This window comes from Vanacampus margaritifer, chromosome 3, assembly GCF_051991255.1.
Source record: "Vanacampus margaritifer isolate UIUO_Vmar chromosome 3, RoL_Vmar_1.0, whole genome shotgun sequence".
In the NCBI taxonomy this organism is placed as follows: Eukaryota; Metazoa; Chordata; class Actinopteri; order Syngnathiformes; family Syngnathidae; genus Vanacampus; species Vanacampus margaritifer.
The window spans coordinates 8,611,689-8,637,716 of record NC_135434.1 but is presented as its reverse complement, the minus strand read 5'-3'; the positions used below and the strand labels follow the sequence as shown (position 1 = coordinate 8,637,716).

The window sequence follows — 26,028 nt, the reverse complement described above, 5'->3', positions numbered from 1 at the left end:
ATCTATCTGATCTAGACAACGATGAGGTAGATACTGTTGTAGCTAGCCAGCTCATCGCTCGCTAACTCACGATCCGTGCAGTTATATCAGTGTGTGTATTTTTGCTCTATAAATAAATAGAGGTTCCCATGACAGAAGCGCTAACATAAGCATTTGGCAGATTTGGTGACTGGTGAGCAACAAGCACTCCTACAAAGCGTCAACCAGTCATCATCCTCATGTGTTTCTTGATTTGTCAAGGTGACCTTGTGATCACAATTTCACACGCTCAAGTTCATTTCTCTGCTTTAATAACCACAAGTGGCTACCTTAAGCCCCTGATTGAGTCCAAATATTCTCAAGCTAGGCTTCCTTCCGCTCAGTATTTTTGGGACCCTCATGATTCCAGCGTCTGTTTATTATGCAGTCACCCCCCCACTCCCCCTGCACTCACCGTGTCTCTTGGGCGCATGGTGACACGTGACACAGTGGTCTTTGTTCCCTGCCTTCTGCTGCTGCTTCGCACGGCCCTTTCCTTTCTCCGCCATTGCCTCTTCAGAGGAGGAACGAATAACTAGTCGTCATGTTCTCTTTTTATAGCAACATAATATCACATACACATCTATAAACATGTTCTTAGCTTCGGTAAGTGATGTCATATTTGTTGTTTGCAGCTGCAGTACCTATTGCTTTATAGTGTGCAGTAGATGTTGCAAAGGCTTCTGCACTTTGTGCACAACATGAGAACACGATAAGATCGTGAGATAACAATGAAACACAGTGACAATGGAATCCATCAAATCCAAATGTTACTGAGGTTCTACAATTCGTCCATCAATATTTTTGAGGAAAAATATGTCCTAAAGTCCGTTTGGGACGTTTGGGCAACAATGGATACCAATGATGGCAACGGCAAAAAAAAAATTAAAAAGTAATGATACGAAATAATGAATGTTTGTTGTGGAGTGACAATTTTGAACTCTTTGTAAAATGGATGGATGGAAAGAACTGTTGAAATTATATTATGTTTGGTCTTGATGTGAAAAAACATTCGCCCCCAAGTCACCAATCAATCGCAGGGCACATGTAGACAAACAAATAACCAGTCACACTGTAATTAACATCCATGGATAAATTAGAGGCTACATTAACTTAAAAAAGCTTATAAGACCCTCTGGTGCGCCCCCCCCCCCCCTTACATCAGGCTGCTCTAAATTTAGTGCCTGGGAAAACCTGACACTGACACACATGTGACTAGGACTTAGAAAAAAAAAAAAAAAAGGTCTTCCAAGTTCAGTGTTACTAAACTGCTGAATAACAACAAGACAAACGTCCGCCTGGGCACACGAGTTGAGTGTTAATATTGTAGCGTCACCCTGCATCTGACCCACATGTTATCTGTCCAAATGACTGCCTTGACTGGGATCAAAGGTCAACAAGACGCTGATAAAGTAATGGAAATGAGTGGCTTACACACAGCAAGATGGCGAACATTAAGACACAAATGCATTCTTGTATTTGTTATTTTAAAATGCCTCTTTGCATGTTATCTTGTTTGCAAAGAGACAGCTAAGTGACTTTATACGTGTTTGCTGTGCATCGTTAAATTATAATACTAAAATAATTGTTAACATTCACAATAATAATAATTATATATACCGTTATTGTAAGAAATAATAATTCTGTCTAATAAAATATATACAATAACAGCAATAATAAATTAATGTAGATACGTATAAATCGACTTTATATTAGAAACACAATTTAAAAATGTATAATATAAAAATGTGCATTTGCTGTGCATTTTTTAATTATCATAGTAATAGTAAAACATTGTTTACAATAAACCATTATTATATAATGCAAAAATAGAAAACACACAGTAGAGTACAGCATATCATATAACATAAAAAAAGCATAATTTAGATTATTATTATTATAAGTAGTAGTATAAAATTACATGTAGTCTATATATTAAAAATGATAATATTACAAATATCCTTATCAGTATTTGCTTGCTGTGCATGTTTAAATTATGATCAAATATACAGTATGCCATAATATATATAATAATTTTAATAACATAACATTTTAAAATTTAAATAAACATAAATACATGCAATTTGTGTAGAAAAGTAACAAAAATATATTGTAAAAAAACTTGAATGATGAAAAATGAGTATTTATTGTGCATGCTATAATAATTCTGTATAATATTAAAAATGTATATATTATATAACATGATATGCATTATGCACATAAATAAATATAAATATAGGCCACATGCTGTGAATAAATATATACACATATAATTATATATTATATATATATATATATATATTAAGGTCTCGAGCAGTTACGTTACACGAAAAGGGTGTAACACTTTAACCAGTTACTACACTGTCAATCTCTTCTCTGCCTATAAACATGATGACTGTGTCATTGAGCACTCATTCCTGCAACGTACTGGTTTGCAATCCTATAAATGAATGCAATTGTCTCTTATGGCAAGGAAAGGAGGGAGGGTGACGAGAGATAACAGACCCCCCCACTGTGCACGTAGCCAGTGACCTTTCTTTCTTCGGACAGGTGGAAACTGGCCTTCAACAATAAAGTAAATAAAATAAATAATAATCGATGTTGTGGATGTTATTAGACAGACGACAAGATGCGTATGACATCAGTATGCTTGAATGAGGTGATAAATTATACAGCAGATGTATGCACTCCGAGCCGTTTATGTCCGAAAAAGACCTGCCTTGAAGGGGGGGGAAAAAGTCGTGTCGATGACAGCAAAACGTAGTAACGTACACAGCGTTAAAGTAATAGGGAATTATTGTGTGCAGTGTTCTTACCTTTCAGTGCTGGCGATGTGTGCGGACTGCAGAGTTTGACAAGAAGGCTGCGGTGGGACAAGGAGAAAGCTCAGGGCAACACGCATGCGCACACCAGGTCTTTTTTTTCTGAGGGCGGTGCAATTGTGTAATTAACATTGGACAAAAAAATATGGAGTTGACTTTTTATACATTATGCATTGTACAAATGTCAAATAGGAGGTTATAATTACGATTTCTAATCAATATTTCATTCATATGTATTCATTAAAAGAAGCTTGTAAGAAACAAGAACAATCAAACGAAACTTAATATGACGTCAACAAATCTATGTGATGTCATATTTATTTAAATTATGACTTCGTATGATGTCAGTGGCTTTTTTAAATTCCACATTCTGCGTTATTTAAAGGATTTAACTGAAATTTTGTTTGTTGTGTAATAAAAGTTATGAGAATTGTTAAGTACGGGTAATATTTACGCATTTTTTGTAATCATTAATTCGATATTTTTCACCTGCGTGAAGTGATATCTTTTTGCACCACTGGAGGGCAACAGTGTTCGTTCTGTTTTGTTTGGTTTTATAAATGTCCAAATAAACTAATATTTTTGAATGACGATGTATCCCTTGTTGCATATGTATTGAGACTGGAGAGTGTTGAAATTACGTAGTAATAATTAGGGAAATTAAATACGAGACATTTATTAGGGCCAAACTAAATACTACTGAAGCCGCTGCTCGAACAGCTAGACATTAACGAACAACAAAATATCACATATTTTGACACTGCCATCATTCTTACTACTGAGCGTTTTGCTCAACGTTATATGAGTGACTGGTCTGTGCGCGGTGACGCCGTTGCCATGGCGACGCGGGCTCAAACATACGTCATCAAGCTGCGTGACTCACGTTAATCCTGCGCTCGACAATAACACTGAGGTAAAGACACTTCTCATAGCACGTTCGCGCAACACAACGATATTCGTTTATGATTTATACAAATCGTGTGGTTTGTGTTGTTCGCCGAGAGTCACGTGTGTAGCTTGTGAGTCTTAATCCGGTCTGCCGACGTCACAGTTGCTAATAATCGACAGGTTTAGGATTTATGGCTTGTTGAGCTGTCATCATTTTTTCATTTTCATTCGTTAGATTTCCTTAAACATCACTGTAGAACTGATCATATGTGGAATGGCAGTGAAAACGATCAATATTGGGAATATATGGCCTTGGGGATCTGTGTTAATCTTATGAATTTGTACAGTATATGCTGACTTTATTCATGTTCAATACAGCTTTTCAATGTGCGAGGGGCCTTCATCAATATGCGGACCAATTCCACCAGACCCAACGCTGTTTCCCCAGTACTACAAAAGACCTGCTTCAGGTTGGTCACGCCTATTCTTGGATGGATGGATGGAACAATAGATGACTGGTTGGATGGATAAAATGATGGATGAATAGGTGTGTGGAACTACAATGATGCATAGATGATTCTAAATTGTCCAAATCAATTGACCACTGGGCAGGAAGATGATCTTCGTGACGCTGAGCAGAAAATGGATGAATGGGTATCTTGGTGGAACTTTTGCAATGGAGGATGCTGATAGAACCTTCTTCTTCCAGCACTGGGTCGTTTAGAGGGAAACAAACGGGGTACGTCGACCCTGCTGTCGGGGCCTCTCGCGCCAGATCCTGTCCTGCATCCTGACTGCTACAGTGCCCGCGCCGCTGCACGGCGTCCACGCATCAGCGCCAACGCTTCCCACATTCTGGAGCGAGGGCAGAGAGGCATCATGAGGGAGCTCCTTAAAGTTGATTGTTTTCCTACCACAGAGATACCCAAACCCAGTAAGCCACTCTCGTCATATTTGGACTTTTGGTTTGATCGATCCCAACTGTTACCTGACGGTTTTGTCTGTCAGAAGAGCGAGAGTTCAACTTTCGTAAAGACAACATCCGGCGCCTTCGTGAAATCCAGAGACGTTGCAAAGAAGTGGAAGCTGAGAGGGCTCGTTCCACTCCAGTCAAAGCTCTGTGGACTTCAACTAAATACCACAATGTCCAGTCCAAATTCTCGGAAGATTTACAGGTGACGATTGTTTCTCTTGAAAAGCTCAGCACACAAAAGATAGGGATCATCTCCTACATGTAGCCAAAACAACAAGACTTACTATATACTACAAAACAACTATATATATATATATACCGCCCCGGCAACAAGCGAACGCCGGTCTTTGACGGCCGGCTCGCCCGATCAGAAGCGAGGCCGAGACGCGCCCGCACCATACCCTCATAAAATGGTGGGGCAGGAGCTATCACCTGGCCGTCCCACGATGGAACCCGGCGCCCCGCCGACAATGGGCGATTTCGACCCCTGGTAGCCCGCCATTCATTCCTATGGGGGAATTTTGACCCCTGGTAGCCCGCCATTCATTTCAATGGGGGAATTTCGCCCCCTAGTAGCCCGCCATTCATTTTTTATATATATATATATATATATATATATATATATATATATATATATATATATATATATATATATATATATATATATATATATATATATATTTTTTTTTATATTTATTTATTATTATTATTATTATTATTATCAGCATAATTTATGTCCTGACTTTTCATCCTTGTTTGTTTTTGTGCAGGCTACCAGTCCAGCCGTGAAACCACAATGTAAAAGCTTTCTAAAGGGCCACTCTAAAAATAAAGTACCACTGAGACCACACTCAACCCCTGCTGCGATGACCTTGCGTCACACTTGCGCACCTGAACAGGACAAGAATTTGCAAGTAAGAAAAGCCGATAATTTAGATCTCTGGAAAAGAGACATGACTTGACACTAGGTGAATTCTGGTATGGGCCTTTTCAAAACAGGACACATTTTTGAATATTTTTTTGGTCCAGTTGAATGGATTTTAACGCCACCTCCTTCCAAATCAGAAGTAGTTCAGATGATAAAGTGAAGCTTGTGTACACTCGTTGAAGATCAAGCTCTGAATTTGAAAAAATAAAAATAAAAATCGTGATCAGTCAGTCGGTGTGTAGGTTCGGTTCGAGGTAGATGATGATTTTATTTCATTTGACTTGAATTAAAATACATGCTATACATTTTTGCTATTTGTGCCTGAAGTTCTTTGTGAGATTCATCATCATGGCGCATTCATTTGCAGGTCAAAGGCCAAAGCATCGATTTCATCAAGTATAATGCACGGGCAGCAGGACACACCATGCAGAGGTCTCAGTCGCTGACAAGCCTGCGGGATAAATCAGTTCCCAGCGCCGTTAAGGGCCAAGTGCCTCACTAGTGAGTCATTTTCTACAAGAATGCTCAACATGAAATAGCATTTTCTCACAAAATCTGAGAGTTGTGTTTTACACAGCATAGAGGAGAGGAAAAAGCAGTGGCGTGAGGAGGAGGAGGAGAGGCGGAAGAAACTTAATCCATCTGTTCCTGCTGGTCACACTTTGATGGCTGAAAACGACAGGCAGGAAACTCTGAAGACGCTCAAAGAGAGTACGTTTTTATTCTGTAACTGTGAATGTGTTTTCATACATTTAAAAAAAGTTTAAATCATGTTTTAAGGGTAAAAGAGCTGTTGTTTTTTTTTAAAGTTATGTGGTTCTATCTATACAGTATTTCACTGTATAGTTGGTAATTGACTGTTGTTCTCGTCACAGGCCATCGCTCCCTGCTGACGGAGCTGCAGTTGCTTCCTCTAAAAGCAGATAATCTGAGTGTTCGCTTGCGCCACGCTCATCTTGAGAGAAGACTTTCTGAGATCGAAGAAGCCATCAAAATCTTTTCCAGGGATAAAGTTTTTGTCAAAACAAATTCCTAAGAGATAGGACGTACACCTGTTGAAATTTAAGAGTTGATTTCGACTTGGATGTTAAATTATGCAGCATTACGCTGTATCATGTGACCTATAGTATAATGATAGTGTTTGCAAAGTATTTTTTTTATCCTAAAAATTGAGAAAATAAGCACGACATGGAATGACAAAAAAAAAAAAATCCAAGTTGCTACTGGATCATATGATTTTGTTGGGTGAAAAGTGCTCCCAAATATACGGGAAAAAGGACAACTTGTAAATATTTATATTTGTATACACTGTACTGCAGCTTTTTGTTTTTAAAGCAAAGATGTGATGGGCAAATCAATCCCAAAATGTTGAAACACAGCACAATTTTGGTAAATATTGTATCGCCATTAGAGTCAACTGTAACCCTGCCTTCACGCGCTATTGGAATCTTCTAGTTACGACCGAGTTCTGTTCATGTGCTTTTGTTGTTATAGCAAAAAAAATATATCACAAAGCAGCTGATGTACTCTTTGCTCATAACCAAACAATTATGGCAAGTAATGAGTTGTAAAGGACAGGACATTGAAGGCAGCATAAACAAAGTAATTCAAATTGCAATACTGTTAATATAAACTTCTTTCAAAGATGTTTTTGTAACTAATAGTACCTATTTTTCTAATATGAACATTATTTCTTTGATTAAATGCTAATTTACCGTTTTGTGTACTTGTATGGTGGCTGATAGAGCTAGACAGCTCTCATAATCATGAAAGTCGAAGAAAAAATGACAAGCGTGTTTACTGTATTTTTCCTTTGTTTAAACTCGTTTTCGTTTTTAAACTTGTTTTCAATTAATTCGGATCAGTGGTATGAATTTGTGTTTACTTGGTATTAAAAGTAGTAAAGTAATAAACAGTTGTTTCAAAAAAGAGCCGTTGATATTTTTTTTGTCACTGTTAAACCAAAACTTTATTTAAAACTAAAGACTCCTGGATTCATAGTCTACGTCATCACGTAAGTCCCGCCCATCTTACGTGTCCCCAGCCTGAGTATTTCACTCATTGTTAGCTTGTGTGCTAGCCAGAAACTAGCGCTCTAAAAAGATTGAACTCGTCGGAATTTCAACCGGAGTTTTGGAAATTTGACCACTCAGCCATGAGCAAGAGGAAAGCCCCGCAAGAATCTTTAAACGAGGGAATAACAGACTTCCTTGTGGGTATGTGGTGGGAACGCTAATCGCTGAGTTATGCTAACGCTAGCTACATTGACATATTTGTGCGTTTCCTCGGGAATAAAAACATTTGCATGCATTGATTTAACTTGAAAAAATAAAAAGCAGGCGAGATTGTCCTTTGGAAGCCTTGTTGCGTTATACGAAAGCCATAATTAGATTGTAAATGTACCTTCACCTGGTTACCTTCGAGACATGATTTAAACGCCTCGCCTGTCCCTTTAAATATTGTAGTTAAAGGTACAGTGTTCTGTGTTCACGAAATAGCAATTAAATATCTTTAACCTGTGTTTTTAGAGCTGGCCAACTACGAGAAGAACGTCAACAGGGCAATTCACAAGTACAATGCTTACAGGTAGACCTATTATCCACGTCCTTGTATTTTCTTGTCACTATCATCACAATGAAGCTTTCACTTTATGTAATTGGAGCACTGCATTTGTTCATCATGAACGGGGGATTTATCTTTGTGGGCTTTATTTGTGCCTTATCGATTCTATTGATCCTTTTTCATTTTAGGAAAGCAGCCTCAACAATTGCCAAATACCCGCAAAAGATAAAAAATGGCGAAGAAGCCAAGAAACTGGTAAAATTTCATTTTTGTATGTATATACAGCATATGTTCTGTTCTATATATAATGGCTCCATCATGAGTGTCCTCGCCATTCTAGTTTTCATGTCGCCATGAATGCATTTACAGGATGGCGTTGGAGCTAAAATAGCGGAAAAGATTGACGAGTACCTACAGACAGGAACTCTACGGAAACTGGAAAAGGTGATGTCCTGGAAAGCGCAATTTATTCAGTGATGGCTCAATAAATATCACAGACAAGTAACTCTACTTTTATCCGTTGCTCTTCAGATTCGAAACGATGACACCAGCTCTTCTATCAATTTTCTCACAAGAGTGACTGGAATTGGGTACGCGTCGAACGTGACTCATGAAAACAAATACAAATTTACAATCACAGTTGACCAAATAAAAGGAGTGCTAAGCATTTCAACGTTACCCTGAGAATGAGAGACTGAAGGAGAGCAATATTACTTAAAATGATTATATATGAAATGCGGTCTACAGAATAAACAGTATTGATTCTAACTAGTACATCGTAATTGTTATGGTTTTGAATCTTAGCGAAGGCCAGCTCCGTATAAAGTAGTAACAAAATGCCTTTCGTTTGGCGTCCACTTTAGCCCTGCTGCTGCCAGGAAATTTTTCGAAGAAGGCGTGAAGAGTCTTGAAGGTGTGTTGAGCGCTTAACTTGCTCGATGTCGATCTCATATTTGACGTTTGTCGACTTTCTTTTGAATTTCTGCGTTTAGATTTGAAAAAGATAGAACACAAGCTTAACCATCATCAACAGATTGGACTCAAGTGAGTTGGCTGACATATTCATCAAAAAGACTTCAGGTCTTATTTTTGATGCATGGATCATTTTTACTCCTCGCTTTAGGTACTTTGAGGAGTTTGAAAAAAGGATTCCACGAGCTGAAATGGAAAAGATGGAGGTGATATATATATGTTTTTTTAAAGAAATCTGATTCCATCCTAGGCAAGCAAATTCAGATGTTGATTTTTCTTTTTGAACACCCTGTAGAAAACAAATGATCTAAAACTGTGCTCTCATGCAGACACTTATCATTGCGGAATTAACTAAGATTGACACCGAATACATCGGAACAATCTGCGGAAGTTACCGGAGAGGTAAAAACGTCCTCATGGTTTTGCCACATGACTTCAGTGTTGAATCTTTGCGGCGAATGAGCCCCTCATTTGAAATTTGCAGGCGCTGCATCGAGCGGTGATATTGATATTTTGCTGACCCACCCAGATTTCACCTCTCAGACTGAGAAGCAAGTAAGCCTGCTAGTCAAATCATGTAAATTCATGTTGCCATGCATTTAAAAAATGACCGTTATTTAAAAATGTGTTCTTCAGCCAAAGCTCCTCAAAGCTGTGGTGGAACATTTCGAGACGACTGGCTTTGTGACCGAAACTCTATCCAAAGGGGACTCCAAGTTCATGGTGATTTCCTTGCTTGCTCTCCTACACGTGTTCACCATCAATGCACATGCGTACGTACATGTACACATAAAGCACATAATATATTGGCCCTTGTTATTTCCAGGGAGTGTGTCAGCTGCAAAAAACAGATGAAGATGAGGAGGAATACCTTCACAGGCGCATTGATATCAGGTGCTCCATTTATTTATATTCCCCTGTGATTTTTTTTTTTGCGATTATTTTAAGACATTCTAATTATGTCAACACGGTCGTCTGCCCACTACCTCAAGGTTGATCCCAAAGGACCAGTACTACTGTGGCGTTCTGTATTTCACCGGGAGTGATATCTTCAATAAAAACATGAGAACTCACGCTTTGGAGAAGGGCTTCACACTCAATGAGTACACCATACGACCACTTGGGGTCACTGGTGAGTGTCATGTGCGCCACTCAGGCTTCATTCATAGTGATGTGCTTCTCGGGTCGAATCCCTGAAGCGTGTGCCGACTAACGTAGATGAGTGGTTCATAAACGGCGAGTCGATGCGCGTGTTGATGACGTACGTGGTGACGTTTGAAGCCCCGCGAAGCGGATGTACCACGTGACTGATTCAGGAAATGATTCGCTAGGTTTGAGTGTAGTTCGAAATAAAAGCGGCAAAGAAACGCTTCATCAGTACCATGTGAAAGAGTTTTTTCAAAAGCAGGTGAAATTCTCTGCAAAAAAAGAAACCGCCTGAGTCCAAAAACTTTGGAAAAAAATATTGTTTTTGAATAAAAATGAATACGCACTTTATTTTACCTCCTTATTTCACATTTTCACTTGTTGCATAAGCACAAACATAGACAAAGTAACACAGAACAATTCATGTTAAAACACTCTTCTAATATATATTTTTTAGTATTCAGAGCATGATTTACACCCCGCCATTTTATTGCATGTTATACATTTTTCTGTCCACATGATGGCGTAGTCGAGGAAATTAATCTTCTTGAAGCCCCGACGTGTGTGTGAAGTATTGCCTGCAGTGCTTGGCTGCTTTATGGGGCTTCATTTTGCCATCATTTTGTATTTTTTTTTTCAGGAGAGCTCAGTATTGTTCATTCGATTTGACATCATCATTGCTCTCCTTTTTTTTTTAAAAAAATAAATAAATAAAAAATGTTTTTTTTTTCTTTCTCTTTTTTTTTTTTTTTAAATATATATACATATATATATATATATATATACATATACACACGGGTGTGCATGTGCGTGCGTGCGTGCGTGCGTGCGTGCGTGTGTGTATTCATCAGTTCACCTAAAGCCCATTAAAAAAAAATTTAAAAAAATTGCCATCACTATAATCATTCATGTTTGGTGCAGTGGGTTCTCAAACTTTTTATAAGTAGTATCTAAAAAAAACAAAAAACAATTAGATTACCAAATTTGACCAATTAAAAAAAAAAGTTTGTTGTATAAAAATATAAAACATTATTGTATTGAAAAATACAGTCATGACTAATTTAAATTTATTATTTATTAATTTATTTAAATTATCAAAATTTATTGACATTTCTTTTTTTTTGCTTAAATTCAATGGACATTGTGCTGCTCCTTGGCCACTTTTTAGTGTAATTCAAAAATAGAGAACCAACACAAAGAAGAGTTTCAAAAAGTCAACAGGTGACTTATATCTCAAAGTCCACTGTTTATAAATCTGAACACTATACATATCAAACACTGGAATTTTTCCTCCATTTTATCTGTATTGGACAAAATTCCAGCTTTTTTTTTTTTTTTTTAATCCAGTTAGTCAAATTTCTGCTTTGTCACGTTACCTCTGAACATCAAGTGTTTTTTTGTTTTTTTTTTTTTTTTTAATCACAATAATCTACTTTTCAGTAGCCTAAAGTAAAACCTTGTCATGGTCGTGTGATCTCAGTCCTTGCGCCGTTTACCATTTAACTAACAATCGTTTCTCTTTGTGGCTTTGTTTGTAGGTGTGGCGGGGGAGCCTCTGCTGGTGGATAGTGAAAAAGATATCTTTGATTACATCCAGTACAAATACAAGGAGCCTAAGGATCGCAGTGAATAAAGACAAAGAAGTCTTTTAAGTCTGGAAAATGGGCTTTTGCGGCCAGCATGCATAGGGGAAAGTTTATTTACCTGTGTTTTTTATTTTAATTTTTTTTCCCAAGATCAACTCCTCCAATCCTAGTCATCATTTCTGTGCACCAGCAAGGCACAGTCAGTATTTTTTTATGTTCTTTTCTGTCATCAAGGTTTAGCAAAAGATCTACACGAACACATGCAATGGTGCTTTGGAATTGTATTTAATAGGACATGTCAAGCCAGTAGATTACTTAAACCTACGAGTCAGCAGGCTTGATGTAGGCTGCCAATCGTTTCCTGTCGGGCTGGATAGGGATTTTTATTTTTTATTTATTTTTTTACCGTTAAATCTGAAATGGTAAACGCGTTACATCTCGTGTTTATGTGTGTGTATGTGGTGCCAAGCATTTGTTACAAATTTGTCAATATGTCTCTCATACTAGTTTTATTTGCTGTGTCAATTTATTTTCAGGGCAATCATGGATAATATTGGTAGCTACTGTTCACTAGAGTGAAATGCTGCAGTATCATTTTGTTCTGAGCAACATAAATTGTGTAACTTAAACTTAATTCAGGAAAGTCCTGAATGGCAACAAAATAAAGACTTTTGTTATTCAACCTCTACTTAAACGATCGAACCTCGACCCAGAAAGTCTCTGTAATTGTAGGCCGGTATCAAATTTACCATTTATTGCAATAATACTTGACAAAGTTGTTGCGCAACAGCTGAATGATTACATGGCCGCTAACAATCAATATGAACCTTTTCAGTCAGGATTCAGGGCCGTTCACTCTACTGAGACAGTTCTTGCTAAAGTGACAAATGATCTTCTAGCAATGGACTCCAATACCTCGTCAATATTATTATTACTCGATCTAAGCGCCACCTCCGATACCATCGATCATAGCATACTATGAGAACGTCTCTAAACATGTATTTGTATTTCAGGCTTAGCACTCTCGTGGTTTCGTTCTAACCTCTCGGAGAAAACGCACCGTGTAATCCTTGGCAATGCGACCTCCGAGTTATGTAAAGTTGTGTGTGGAGTCCCACAAGGGTCTGTACTTGGCCCTCTGTTGTTTAACATTTATGTTTGCGCTTGGTGATATTATACGTAAATTTTACGTAAACTTTCACTGTTATGCTGACGATACGCAATTATATTTGCCTCTACAAATAACAAATCCGCACAACTGCTGTAATCTGGAGTGCCTCGCTGACGTTAAACAATAAATTTTTAATTTTTTCGCTTCTTAACCCAGGTAAAACCAAGATGTTCATTGTCGGTCCCGCCAGTTATCGCCATCTGTTTATGAATACCTCTTTAAACCTTGATAAATGTATTATTAGCCAAAGTGACTCAGTAAAAAAATCTCTGCGTTATATTCGACCCAACTCTCTCTTTTTAAATGCATATTAAAAATATTACTAGAACTGCTTTTTTTTCACCTTCGTAATATTGCTAAAATCCGTCCTATTTTGTCTGATGGTGATGTAGAAATGATAATGGCTTAGCGCCTTCCTATCTCGTCGATTTGATAGTATCGTATGTTCCGACACGAAACCTTTGTTCGCAACACACTTGGTGATTTCCAAGAGCCAAAAAGAAGTCCTCGGGTTCTAGAATGTTTTCGATTCGGGCTCCAGTGCTCTGGAATGGGCTCTTTGCAGAAATCCACTACTTCCTGAAGTCAATACCACTCCTTCATTTCCTGTCTTTCATGACTGGACAAACTGGGTTAATCCAGGTGTGCCTGACTTTAGTAACCACGACGACAATGGCCATTATAATTATAGTTAATATCATAAACACTGTCAATTTTTGCCCATTCGGCATCCATTGCAGCCTGAACATCCTGGAAGGGGGATTAACACATTTGCAGTCCCTTCTCAAGGTTTCAAATTTTTGTCCTGTTGTTTTTGTTTTTCCTTGCCCTCTTGTGGTTCGATCAGGGGATGTTGATATTTGTCATCTGCGGGCATGTGAAGCCCTTTGGGACTCTTGTGTGATTAAGGGCTATATAAATAAACTTGACTTGACTTTGGGGGGAAATAGCATTGCCTCAGCTTACATTATAATGTAATACACATTCCCCATATAACCTACAGTAACTATAAAAAGTCTACACACTCCTTTTCAAATGCAAGCTTTTTGTGATATAAAAAGAATAAGAACTTAAGCAATTTCAAAACATTTTACCTTTAACCTGTACAACTCAATTGGAAGATAAAATATTTTCAAGAGGGGAAGTATAAAATAAATAATGTGGTTGCACTACTGTGCATACCTGTTTGCTGTTGGGAACTGTTCTCTATACCTTGACTAAGACCCCAGGTCCAGTTGAAGAAAAATATCGCCAAAGAATGATGTCACCGCCATGGCGTTTTAACAGGGGTGTGTAGACTTTTTATCTCCACTAGCTCCATTTACATGTGTATTTAAAGCAAGGCCTACTGTGACATAAAGCACGAATGTCCTTTTGTTCAAATATTGCAAAATGACGTCATTCGTAGAAAAGTACCGTCGAGCATTAAACAAAAATCAAATGTTGAATCAAACGTCTTAAAAAGAATGGAGTCCGTCCAAGACTTGCTCATGGTTACCATGGCAACGATGGGCCAGCTGCAAGGCATGACGGTCTGCAATAAAATGCAAGCGGAAAGACCAGAGAGAGGGCCCGCTCTTAGCCAATCGCGGCGAACGCTGCTCTGACATCAGCCAATAAGCACGACGTAGCTTCAGCGCCCTTGTGCTACACACCCACATTACTCTCGTGTGCACCGCTTCGCATGAGTTGTACTCTACTGGACGGCCTTTCGGTGTAAACCTAATCGAACACCAGACAAAAGACTAGTAAGTGAATTTAAGGAAATTGAACGCGGTTGTTTGGAAGAATAGTGCGTTTTATGGAAGTGCTTTATATATATGTTTTTTTAAATGTGTTTTGTATGGAGATGAATGCACAGTTTGACGTCGCGGCGCAATCAACAGCTCGCCCATTTTAGCATGTAGCTATGTGATGCTAGCTACTTTTCCTTCAAATATAGGTTCGTAATTTAAATGCGGATATTCAAACCATATGTTCTTGTTAACACCACATGCTGTTTTGGTTGTCGTTGGTGCATTTAATGCATGAACGTTCGTCCACTCGGCGTCAACAAGGTCAGCTACGTCAAGTGTTGTTTTGTTTTGGGACGAAAACAAATTGTTAAATAGCGCTCTCGCGTCTCCATAGAAACTGAGCGCGCATCCACTCACACCGCCAATGGTGGAAGTTATGCAACGCAAGTGGAAAATAGCACGTCCAAATATTTCGTGCCTCGTTCACTACTGTAGTCCTTATGTAACGACAAATTGGCCTGTGACACAAAATGAAGTAACAAGTAAATGTGTTGTTTTTGTTGTCTCCCAGGGCGACCATGGGTGACAGGAAAGCGGTCATCAAGAATGCTGACATGTCCGAGGACATGCAGCAGGACGCCGTGGAGTGTGCCACGCAGGCCCTGGAGAAGTACAACATCGAGAAGGACATCGCTGCCTATATCAAGAAGGTACAAAAACGAGACGCAATTTGGCTGAATTTCTGGTGGCTGTTGACACCCGCCCAAAAAAAACGAAACAAAAAAAAACCTGTGCTGTACACAACGGATTAAAAGGTCTGTGTGCAAAATTTTGATTATATGTCCAAGACAAACTAGAATTAAATGGGCTTCATTTGATCAGTTTAAACTTGGCATGTACAAGGTAACAAAATGCAAAATTTATCCTACCAGTTGTGTATAAAAAAAAAAAAAGGTATTTAATGGCATCTGAATTTTTGAGTAGTAAAACATTGAATTTGTTTTAATAAGAGTGAGAAATGGATGTTATCGCTCTTAAATGATGTAATTTTCATGGGGACGCACAATACGCAACGTGACGCAAAACATGTACTCATTAGGCATACTAAAATAATTGCAGCCAGCCTGATGCAAGGAAAGACTATTTTTCTGTTCAATATGAGGGATGTCTATCAACTTTAAAGAATAAATAGTCTCTTAATAGTCTTTGTTCCTATGCACCATAAGCCACAGGTTCTTTGTTAAAAAGTCTAAAGTAGCCCAACTCTTTGTGTGTGTGTGTGTGTCAGCTAGAGAGCAAAAGATATGGAAAGATTAAAGTAGACTGGTTGGGCTTTAACTAACTGTGTTGTTCTTCAAATGACAGGAGTTTGACAAGAAATACAACCCGACCTGGCACTGCATCGTGGGAAGGAACTTTGGCAGCTACGTGACTCACGAGACCAAACATTTCATCTACTTTTACTTGGGTCAGGTGGCCATTCTGCTCTTCAAATCTGGTTAAGAAGGGCATCCTCACCTTGAAACACAATTACAACTATGACACATAACTGACTCGACAAAGGCACTCATTCCAAGGCGAGGGAGGGGGGGGGGGACGCTGCCTTTTGTGCTTTATATATATTTTTTGTTCTGAATTAAAATAATGTGGCCATCTAAAAACAAATCAAACATGTATTTATTTTTGTCTGTTACATTTACATGTCTTTTTTTTTTTTTTTTAATTAAAACATGCTAAGCGTTCTGCATTCAGTGCCTGTTTATTAGCGTCTACTTTTTAATCAGTTAATGACTTAAAACAAAAAAGATCCAGACCAAATGGCGGTGTAAGATGAACTTTTATTAACACAATTAGAAAACCAAAAAAGATCCAGACCAAATGGCGGTGTAAGATGAACTTTTATTAACACAATTAGAAAACCAGCTTGTGGGGGAACACGCCATTAGACAAGCAGAAGGAACCGCGCAGGTACCCTCTGAGCTGGGGAACTTTCCTGATCATTTTCAGGAGCTTAGAGTCCACAGCCTTCTGGTCCGCCTTCCTCTGCTCTGTCAGCTGGTACTTCTAACACGCATGGCAAGGAGAATGCGTGATTAGCAAATCGTTCCATTTCTTGGGACAAACTAGACTAGCCAGCAGATATTTACCTCCTTCTCTGTGTCAAAGATCTCCCCCTCCTGGTGACGGGGTTTCCTCAGCCTCTTCTTCTTGAAGTAGACATCGGTGAGGGTTTTGGGGATTTTCATCTTGGCGATGTTCACTTTGGTGGTGGTGGCAATGACAAACTTTTGATGAGCCCTGCGCAGGGGGACTCTGTTCAAGGCGAGGGGGCCTAAAAATAAGATGGGGGGGGCTTTAGTATTCGTACCTACATTTCAAACTTAATGCTACAAACATACCGGTGACAAGCAAGAGACCGCTTGCGAGCTGCTTCAGGAAGACCACGCGCTACAAGAAGCAAGAGAATCATTTTTTAGTCACATTTTAAAAAGTCAACCTAACATTTCCTCATGTGCCACTTTATCATACTGGGTGCCTGCCAAAAATGATACTGAGGAGCCATTGTCTCATTTCTCTAAACATTACACTCTTTAATGGAATATCTGGTGGGAGGATCAAATGCAACTAAAGGCGCAAGGAGGTTGCAAAAAAAAAAAAGTGTCCAAAATACAAGTCTTTTATGGCCCCTCCGACACAGAAAAGCATGTGCTACTAAGGTCCTCATCAGCTCCACTTTAAATTAAATTTTCCTGCTACTGTCATCATGACTTCACTAATGATAAACAGTCATGTTCCAATCTATCGTACAATTTCACATCACCCTAAGCCAAAGGGACGAAACGCCTGCGGTAAATAAACCAAAAAGCGGCGTGTGACGAATTGCTACCTTCCCACGGTGGCGCCCGGTGAGCAGGATGAGGACGGTGCCCGGCGTGATGGATTTGCGCAGCTGCCTCCTGTGCTGGCTGAAAGGCTTCTTGCCGTGGCTCGTCAACTTGCGGGGGACGTCCTCTGTGGGGTAGTAACGAGGCTGCAGCAACAGAAGAAGAAAAAAAAAAAGTTATCCAAATGTCACACATGCAGCAGAAATTATCTGCGGCTTTTATACTAGGCCCAAACAATTATGGATAGTAAAATTGCTGAACCTTTGTACATCTTGCTTTTTCTCTAATATTTTCACTCCAAAGCGAACTTACCATCTTGCGCAGCTTCACAACACGGGTGCCTCCATTCTTGTCACCGCCGACCGTCTTGACAACTGTGGTTGGAGGTCTCACTTTGAGCTTTTTCTCCACCTTGACAAGGTGACATGTCAAAGTGTCATTTATTTAGAATCATTTAGCAGCACGCAGTCGCGTCGGCAGCGGCGCCCCTCACCTTTGTCTGGACCATCTTGGTCTTCCTCTTGTACATGGCGCGGCGAGCGTACATAGCCGAGCGGGAGTAACGGCCGATGCCCCGAGCCAAAACCGGGTTACGGCTCGTGTGCGGCTTCTTAGCTCGCTTTTTCTTGTCTCCCGCTTTCTTGTCTCCCTCTGCCATCTGGCACAGTAACATACATTTGTCATAGGTTAATAGGCAGCACAGTCAACAACATCATACGGTTTTCACCCAGTGAACATTCACCCATTCAGTGATCTCCACAATGAAAACACAAAGCAATGCAGGCTTTAGGATTTACACAACTTATTTTATTTAAGTTTGCACTAATGTTTGGTATAATGGTTAGGACCATGCCACTGGGACAGCCAGAATAAGTTGATCATGCATGGCAGTTATCAATTAACGTGGTGACAATCTCGTTCAACGAAAAACACGTCATTCTAAACATGATTGTTAACAAATTAAGTCGACTAATAAGTACAACGCCTCGCAGGTGTGCCAACGAACTAATATTGAAGATAGCGCCTATGCAAGCTCCGTAATGCTGCCACTCGAGTAATGAGAACTTGACCAAGCTTCAAATTGAGCTGCTAGCTGCAAAGCAACTGCTTTTAATGCCCCGAGGACTCTACTAAATTCATTCAAAAAAGGACAACACGTATGTATTTCAACAACTTTATACTGAACGACTCTAGGTAGTGCCAACACGTTTCTGTTAGCCACTTAGCTTACATATAGCACTAGCCGGCGGCCTCTGGCTACCGATACATCAAGCTGTATATTCTCATCATCATGGCGTATAGACGAGTAATACAGAGATCTGGCACGCACTATACGCCCATAGATTCATTTTATCGTGTTTTAAGAACAAAACATTGCATCGATAACGTCGATTGGGATGGATTTTGTTCATACAGACACACGAATGCAGGGAAGCCTTACCTTAGCTAAAAAGAAAAGAACGACATCCGGGGAAGTGACGCATATAATAACGCAGCGTGATGACGTCGCTTAACTGTATTCTGGTCTTTGTAGTTTCGCCTGTTGACTGCGACAAAAGTACTTCATTATAATCGTGCCATCAATTTAAATTTTAATTCCTAAATATGCATTGATCTTTTTGTTTTCGATCTTTTGTTTAATTATATCAGTTACAACTCTATGTACCACTCTGTTAATTACTACGTCAATTTCTGTTTTGTCTCTAATCGTTTCAAACATACATTTCAACAAGAAATACTATAACAAAAATAATACATGTTAATTCTACACGATTCAACTGAGAATGTAACTAAATACACAAGTATTTTGTACAATTGGCCTTATAAAACAAAATAAATGTTCATTGAAGAATAACATAAGCACGTGTAAAACAAGACCTGATCAAGTAAAGCTGTTGTTCAGTTATCATTCCACTTTTTCCTTTTCTTTTGTGATTAATGGTCATACAAATAAACAGCTTTTCTCACTAGGGTAAAGTGTAAATAAATTCTTGTTTTAACAAGTTTGATGATGTCGAGTTTTTGAACCAGGGTAATCCACCAAAAGGTTTTGAAAAATGTAGTTTATTCAGATCAAGTAACACAAAAATACACACAGCTGTTCTATGATGGAGTGATCAAAATATAAGGCAAATGTATCAGGTGAGGTAATTTTGACACAAATCATCAATAAGGTTTTAGTACTAATAGTTATGTCCATAACTTATTAAAGTAAGGCAACACATGACTGCAACATGCGTCTTACATTATTTTTTATAAATAGACTGATGTTGCAAATGGTTAAACTGGAACCACAATCTGGCTATAAATCATAATATTTCGTCCTGGAAACCAGGATTCAGTCCTTCATGTTTCTAAATTAAAATGCAATGTGATGCGTAAGCAGCATTTGTATGAATTTGATCAAGTGATTGAACAATGATGGCATTCCTCTTCTTCTTCTTTGTTCTGTAGCACACTCAGCACTTTTCAAGGACGATGGCGATTCCTTGACCGCCTCCGATGCAAGCTGATCCCACGGCGTACTTGCCGCCGCGTCGCCTGCCACCAAAAAAAAAACAAAATAAATCATTCAAAGCCAGATGAAATAACTCCTGATGACAGCGTATATTGCCGTGACTGCGCTACCGGAGCTCATGAACCAGGTGAGCGGTGATGCGAGCCCCCGAAGCTCCGAGCGGATGTCCGATGGCGATGGCGCCACCGTTGACGTTGCTTTTCTCCGGATCGAGTCCGAGAGCCTTTGACACAGCCAAGTACTGGGGAGCAAAGGCCTCATTCACCTGTGTAAAACATCAACCGTGATTCCTCACTTGAATGACATTCTGTGAGAGACCAGCGATAACATGGCCGCCATCATTGTTAGCTTGCGTTTTTCATTAATCACTCAACAAGAACTTACAACAAGCTAACCTTAGCGACTCTTAAACAGGCCAGTTTTAGCAAGACAAAGCTATGTAATCCTTGATACTTTTGGTAGTTTAACAAAAGCAAGGGAGTTCTTGTTGAGTGGTTAATGAAAAACGCAAGCTAACAGTGATGGCGGCCATGTTAAGTCATATGAATAACGGACGAGCAGACTTCAACTGACCTCCACCAGGTCCATGTCACCGAGTGAGAGTCCTGCTTTTTTGAGTGCTTCGGTAATGGCTGGAACTGGGCCTGCGTAATGAAAATAACTTTATTGACTTGTTTTCATTTCAAACAAACGCTTCACATGAGCGCCACTCACCTATGCCCATGATACTCGGGTCGCAGCCTGACACATGATAGGCCACAATTCTGGCCAGTGGCGTGAGCTTGTGTTGACCCAGTGCATCCTCGCTGGCAATCACCAATGCGGCAGCGCCGTCTGAAACACCCTAAGGAGCGGCAGATACGGCGGACAGGTGGCAGAACGGTGAGTGGCTACTGATGACCTGAACAGCAACAATAACTAAAGGTTGAGTTTATGTTAAATACTCCCAAATATTTAATTTTTTAATTTTTTCAAATTTACCTGTGCTTTAAGAAATTGATACAGCATAACTTGCAGGTAGGACTGCGGGTAGTAAATATTTTGGTAGTTGGATATCCTACTGAAAATTCTATAGAATAATTGAATATTCAGATAAAAAAAAAAAGTAGGTTAAAGAACAATTATGAATACACAACAGAAAATAACACATTTCACTTAATAACAACCTCTTGGTTTTTATTTTTAGATAATCAAAATAGTTTTCCTAAATTTGAAAAGGGTCTAGTCTTCTCTAGAAACATTAGTGAGAATTTCTCCCCGGTTTGTTAAAAATTGATCAGTAGGAACTGTAACTTTGTCAGGCGGTCACCATCAATGTGTGAAGGGTCATTTTCATCTATTAACCCCTGGGTGTTATTATAGTTTGATTAAATTTGTGTAATTTTTGCCAAAATCTGGCATTTCCTTTGAAGTGTGTTAACTTAGTCATTTATGAATATTTTTTTCACTTTGAACCGCTCAAAATGTTCACTGGCATCAGACCTATCTATACATATATAGTTTAAAAAAATGTTTTTTTTTAATGCCCTCTATGGACAATAATAGCAGTATTATGCCAACAGCAAAATTAACTATGCTGTATATATATATATATGTAAAATAAAGGTCTAATTTGAATATTTCACATAAAATATTTAGAGGCTTGAATAAGTCCATAAGTCATAATAGAATTTTTTCTGCATGCCCAGTTTTCATACAATGGCAGTTTTCCAAATAGCACAAAACTCTTGTAATTTTGCCAAAATCAGGCATTTCCTTTGAAGTGAGATAACTTTTTTTTTTTTTTTTTTTTCACTTTCAAAATGCATTATAACACATCAGGTTTACAGCGTATCAAAAACTGTGATTTATAATGGGAGTCAATGAGCCAAAATCGGGCATTATTACAACAATTTCATGTGAATCTCTCCCTCCTGTTTGGTTATAATTATAAACTACAGCATGGCGCCAATTTGAACTTCTACATTTTTAAACAATCCTGGTAAAATGTCAGGTCCCTAGTGTATTTTTTTCAAATGCTTTTTCTTTGATGAAAAACAGAAAAAATATAAAAAAGCCAGAAAATGGACAAATAACGCCCAGGGGTTAAACTGCCTTTGAAAAGTAGTCCGATGGCCCTTGCTAGCCTATGAAGCACTCGCTAGGCGGCTAACTAGCCACTAGCCACTAGCCGCTAGCGTTGGGAACAGGCGACACTTTCTAAAATGTCGGTGTAAATTATTAGAGGCTTTTTAGCGTCCTTAATTAGTGACTGAGCATGATTTCTGGATGAGCAACAGTTGACAGCAGATTACAAGAGCAGATAGTGAACCATTTTTTTTAAAGGAGGAAGCTAGTTGTTTATTATCACTCCCAGAAGTTAGCATTGACGTCGACGCTACGGATATATGAACATTAACGGTAGCAATACGTGCAGCATATTGAAAAGATCTATTCGGATGTTTTCAAAATATATGTTTTTGTTGGGGGGGGGTCAATCAAGTTAGTGATGAGGACTCACTGAAGCATTAGCAGCAGTAACAGTGCCTCCCTTTTTGAAGACAGTGGGCAGCTTGGCCATCTGTTCCATCGTGGTCTGAGGACGAGGGTGTTCATCCTGAGCCATGGACACTTTGCCTTTCTTTGCTTTCACATCAATAGGAGCGATTTCTGCCATGTAGTGGCCAGCCTCGTGAGCTGAGGAAAAAGCAAAAAATGTTTTAATATAAGCAATGTATTACTCTACAAAAGAGTATTAGGGTTACATGGAAAAGGAAGAGTAAAATTAGGACAAAAAAGTTGTGCAATGGTAAAAAAAAAAAAAAAGGAAGCTGTAATATATATAAAACACCAAAAAGTTACAATGTTATGAGTAAAATAGTTGTACTGTCAATAGAATAAAGTTGTATGATTTTACTCATAGAAAAAAGTTGTCATTTTCTGTGAGAAAAAAATCATTAAGTGTATTTGTAAAAAACTATATATATATATATATATATATTAGGGGTGTGAATTGCCTAGTACCTGGCGATTCGATTCGATTCGTATCACGATTAGATTTGATACCGATTAATCCCGATACGAATCTTTAAATTGATTATTGCGATTTTTTTCTAAAACTCAAATTCAGAAAATACTAATCAGTAAACTTGTACATGTACACTGTAAGATTTGTATGAAAATTTTGTATTTATCTGAAACTTCATGTCTCATGTTTGACCAGCATTGAAATAAAATATTAAGGCTTAATGTTCCATGAATATAACATTCTTCCATGCTTAACACGTAAATCCTAACCCTAAGTAAGACGTTTTGTTGAACATTCCCATAAAAAAATGATGTTTAAAAATCGATTTGGCCGCATATCGAATCGATTCGAGAATTGCGCTCTGTAATATCGCGATATATTGCCGAATCGATTTCTTCCCTGACCTGCTTTCCACCGTTGCTGCGTCTGGTACGCGAAGTTGTCGCAGTCCTCTCGTGTGATTTTGTACTTCTCCGCCAAGTTTTCTGCTGTGATGCCCATCGGGATTTTTACATGTAGATCAGTCAACCCCGCCCACAAGGTGTCCTCCAGCTGTCAATCAAGGCACGGGGAGGCTTTATTATTATCATTATTTTTTTGGGGTGTCGTTTTGTGTCTTTGTGAAGTGTGATCAAAATCAAACCTTGAGATCCAATCCAAACTTTGTACCGAATCGGATATTGCGTACGGCGTAGGGAGCCTGGCTCATGCTCTCTGAACCGCCACACAATACCACCTCAGAGTCCTTCACACAAATCTCCTGAAAACACACATGGCACCGCTTAACAACAACTTAACAGAGAAAGACGGTGGTTATGCAGATTTTGCATTCATGCTCTCATTATATTCTATAAATTTGCCTAATGAAGTCTCCAGAGAGTGTAAGCATACAAAAACATTGTTTAGTCATTGACTTGAGCCTAACGTTCTATGGGTCAGTCTCACCTGAGCCCCGTTGATGATAGACTGGAAACCAGATCCACACAGCCTATTGACAGTGAGAGCGGGCACCGGAATGGGAACTCCGCACCTCAGACCAACATGGCGTGCGATGTAGGGGGCGTCTGCTGAGCTCTACAAGGAATCGAAACAAAACACAAGAACATCTGCAACGCATGCATAATTGAATGTGGTTATAATGTGGAGTGATTAAGCACCTGCATGACGTTCCCTATGATGACGCTGTCTATGAGCTCGGGTGCCACGCTCCCTGCGGCCAGGGCCGCCTTGGCCGCGTGTTCGGCTAGGTCTGTTGCGCTGTGTTCCTTCAGGACGCCGCCGTAGGTGCCGAATGGAGTGCGCTTGGCAGCTACAATGAATACGCCTGGCGAGCAAAGAGCAGTGAGAGTTACATTTCATCAGTCAGTCTTTTCAGTTGGCTTGACTAAAAAGAGGATTAAAAAATGGTCTTGTCCTGTAACTTCATGAAAATTGCAAGAGGTAATGACATTAAGTAAGAGAACTCTGTATTGATGAGTGCTCAAATAAATGTAAGTACTTGTAGCTACTAGGTATGAAAAATATGGTATTGGTGCATCCTTGGTATCAACTCATTCACTGCCATTGACGGCTATAGACGTCAGAAATTCATTTGAACTATTTCTATTGGTTTAACATTATTTCCCACTTTTGTTAACAAGAGAATGAAAACCTATATATTTTTATTTATTTAATTAGAACAGATATAAAATTTGTGATTAATCGTGAGTTAACTAGTGAAGTCATGTGGTTAATTACGATAAAAAAAATTGTAATCGCCTGGCGGCCCTAATTTTTAATAATCTTTTCTTAAAAAAAAAAAAAGATTATTTAAAAAAAAATGTTGTAAAGGGTTTTTTTTGTTAAAAGAAAAGATTATTAAAAATTAGGGGCATCAGGCGACTAAAATTTGTAATCGTAATTAATCGCAGGACTTCACTAGTTAACTCACGATTAATCACAAATTTTACATGTGTTCTAAATGTAAAAAAAAATAATCTAGGTTTTCATACTATTGTTGACAAAAATGGGGGGGGGGAAAGTGAAACTAATGAATTTTTGACGTCTATAGCCGTCAATGGCAGTGAATGAGTTAAATTGTCCATTTCATTATAATATTCAGATTTATCATTTTTAGTTCTATCAAAGCGGGGTGGAGAGTCCAAATTAATTTGAGAATTTGAAATGCACTAGAAACTGGTTACATTCCATAGCGACTAGTTAGTTATCATTTGTAACTCAGTTTATTTCCTTTATGGGAGAGGGAATTAGGAGCAGTCACTAATGATCTTTTTAAGATAACATTAATGTTTAATCATCGCTGATGTGATTCATTTTAAGGGATTTTTTTTTAATGTGTATCAAAGATCGTGTAGCTGGTATAATCACTTCTTGAAGTCACCCAAGCTTTCAACATAGCGAAATTGACCAAAGGCAAAAACAAACAAACACGTCAATATTTGTTCCTCATTTTTGTAGTAATTCCCACAGATGTATGATGAGCTTATGTTATATTGTCACACAAAATATCAATCATACCACTGACAAATGTTGTCCTTTCATACATGCCGATCCGCTTACTTGACATTCATTTGTTTGATTTTTAGGCGTATTTACCTCTGAGCAGTGCCATGGTGAAAAATAAAGAGCCCAAACAAGTCGGATACAAACTTTTGCCTTAGATGTTCTCCTTTAGGCTTTAAATAATGTACTGGGTGCTCAGAAGCTCCACACAGTGCGACCTTTCCCCTAAAAAACATAGAACGTACCAGCACGGTTAAGCGACATGCCTACGCGTGGACATCTTGGTGGAGGCAACGCTCCCTTCAAAAGTCAAC

General features: G+C 38.8%; 6 protein-coding genes across 17 annotated transcripts in view; 3 read left to right on the top strand and 3 right to left on the bottom strand.

Moving 5' to 3' along the window:
- vdac3 (voltage-dependent anion channel 3) overlaps nt 1-2,919 on the bottom strand; it is an 11,992-nt gene extending 9,073 nt beyond the window's left edge. For 3 of the 4 annotated variants that reach the window (XM_077562144.1, XM_077562139.1, XM_077562143.1), the window contains exons 1-2: nt 2,835-2,919; nt 434-532 (exon numbers count right to left, since the gene is read on the bottom strand). In XM_077562144.1, coding sequence (XP_077418270.1) covers nt 434-527 — 94 coding nt within the window. In that variant the 5' untranslated portion in view covers nt 528-532; nt 2,835-2,919. The remainder of the gene's footprint in view (nt 1-433; nt 533-2,834) is intronic. The other variant, XM_077562142.1, reaches the window with a different exon arrangement.
- enkd1 (enkurin domain containing 1) overlaps nt 1-7,550 on the top strand; it is a 15,553-nt gene extending 8,003 nt beyond the window's left edge. For 3 of the 9 annotated variants that reach the window (XM_077562132.1, XM_077562131.1, XM_077562129.1), the window contains 8 exons: nt 2,826-3,753; nt 4,107-4,198; nt 4,438-4,662; nt 4,737-4,903; nt 5,472-5,615; nt 5,997-6,130; nt 6,207-6,340; nt 6,505-7,549. In XM_077562132.1, coding sequence (XP_077418258.1) covers nt 4,114-4,198; nt 4,438-4,662; nt 4,737-4,903; nt 5,472-5,615; nt 5,997-6,130; nt 6,207-6,340; nt 6,505-6,665 — 1,050 coding nt within the window. In that variant the 5' untranslated portion in view covers nt 2,826-3,753; nt 4,107-4,113 and the 3' untranslated portion in view covers nt 6,666-7,549. Of the gene's footprint in view, nt 1-2,825; nt 3,860-4,106; nt 4,199-4,437; nt 4,663-4,736; nt 4,904-5,471; nt 5,616-5,996; nt 6,131-6,206; nt 6,341-6,504 lie in introns of those variants that run through there. The other 6 variants (XM_077562128.1, XM_077562135.1, XM_077562133.1 and 3 more) reach the window with 6 other exon arrangements.
- Nucleotides 7,551-7,626: 76 nt separating this feature from the next.
- Nucleotides 7,627-14,015, top strand: polb (polymerase (DNA directed), beta). Its single transcript, XM_077562138.1, has 14 exons — nt 7,627-7,845; nt 8,158-8,215; nt 8,380-8,446; nt 8,561-8,635; nt 8,723-8,781; nt 9,055-9,104; nt 9,184-9,235; nt 9,315-9,369; nt 9,493-9,565; nt 9,648-9,718; nt 9,800-9,886; nt 9,990-10,057; nt 10,156-10,295; nt 11,848-14,015. Exons 1-14 carry the CDS (start codon nt 7,785-7,787, stop codon nt 11,940-11,942), a joined length of 1,011 nt encoding a protein of 336 aa, XP_077418264.1. The 5' UTR covers nt 7,627-7,784; the 3' UTR covers nt 11,943-14,015.
- Nucleotides 14,016-14,660: 645 nt separating this feature from the next.
- dynll1 (dynein, light chain, LC8-type 1) lies at nt 14,661-16,549 on the top strand. Its single transcript, XM_077561184.1, has 3 exons — nt 14,661-14,814; nt 15,374-15,512; nt 16,168-16,549. Exons 2-3 carry the CDS (start codon nt 15,381-15,383, stop codon nt 16,303-16,305), a joined length of 270 nt encoding a protein of 89 aa, XP_077417310.1. The 5' UTR covers nt 14,661-14,814; nt 15,374-15,380; the 3' UTR covers nt 16,306-16,549.
- Nucleotides 16,550-16,681: 132 nt separating this feature from the next.
- Nucleotides 16,682-19,264, bottom strand: rpl6 (ribosomal protein L6). Its single transcript, XM_077561182.1, has 7 exons — nt 19,129-19,264; nt 18,181-18,345; nt 18,000-18,098; nt 17,690-17,833; nt 17,202-17,250; nt 16,950-17,134; nt 16,682-16,866 (listed from the first exon to the last, which is right to left on the bottom strand). The coding sequence occupies exons 2-7, from the start codon at nt 18,343-18,345 to the stop codon at nt 16,714-16,716; spliced, it is 795 nt and encodes a 264-aa protein (XP_077417308.1). The 5' UTR covers nt 19,129-19,264; the 3' UTR covers nt 16,682-16,713.
- A 467-nt stretch (nt 19,265-19,731) lies between these two features.
- On the bottom strand, nt 19,732-25,959 carry acaa2 (acetyl-CoA acyltransferase 2). Its single transcript, XM_077561181.1, has 10 exons — nt 25,808-25,959; nt 24,370-24,536; nt 24,158-24,286; nt 23,856-23,972; nt 23,617-23,764; nt 22,706-22,881; nt 20,920-21,049; nt 20,779-20,849; nt 20,316-20,470; nt 19,732-20,228 (listed from the first exon to the last, which is right to left on the bottom strand). The coding sequence occupies exons 1-10, from the start codon at nt 25,821-25,823 to the stop codon at nt 20,147-20,149; spliced, it is 1,191 nt and encodes a 396-aa protein (XP_077417307.1). The 5' UTR covers nt 25,824-25,959; the 3' UTR covers nt 19,732-20,146.
- Between the last annotated feature and the right edge of the window lie 69 nt (nt 25,960-26,028).

Bases quoted from the DNA above. Each gene is read 5' to 3' on its own strand.
- polb (XM_077562138.1), top strand. From the start codon at position 7,785: ATGAGCAAGAGGAAAGCCCCGCAAGAATCTTTAAACGAGGGAATAACA. The intron at 9,370-9,492 runs GTGATATATATA...GCTCTCATGCAG, and splicing joins CTGAAATGGAAAAGATGGAG to ACACTTATCATTGCGGAATT. The intron at 10,296-11,847 runs GTGAGTGTCATG...CTTTGTTTGTAG, and splicing joins ACGACCACTTGGGGTCACTG to GTGTGGCGGGGGAGCCTCTG.
- dynll1 (XM_077561184.1), top strand. From the start codon at position 15,381: ATGGGTGACAGGAAAGCGGTCATCAAGAATGCTGACATGTCCGAGGAC. The intron at 15,513-16,167 runs GTACAAAAACGA...TTCAAATGACAG, and splicing joins TCGCTGCCTATATCAAGAAG to GAGTTTGACAAGAAATACAA.
- rpl6 (XM_077561182.1), bottom strand. From the start codon at position 18,345: ATGGCAGAGGGAGACAAGAAAGCGGGAGACAAGAAAAAGCGAGCTAAG. The intron at 17,834-17,999 runs GTAAGTTCGCTT...CTGTTGCTGCAG, and splicing joins TTGTGAAGCTGCGCAAGATG to CCTCGTTACTACCCCACAGA. The intron at 17,251-17,689 runs GTAGCAATTCGT...TGCTTCTTGTAG, and splicing joins CCGGGCGCCACCGTGGGAAG to CGCGTGGTCTTCCTGAAGCA.
- acaa2 (XM_077561181.1), bottom strand. The intron at 23,765-23,855 runs GTTTGATTTTGA...CTTGATTGACAG, and splicing joins AGTTTGGATTGGATCTCAAG to CTGGAGGACACCTTGTGGGC. The intron at 21,050-22,705 runs GTGAGTCCTCAT...GCCGCTCCTTAG, and splicing joins TTACTGCTGCTAATGCTTCA to GGTGTTTCAGACGGCGCTGC.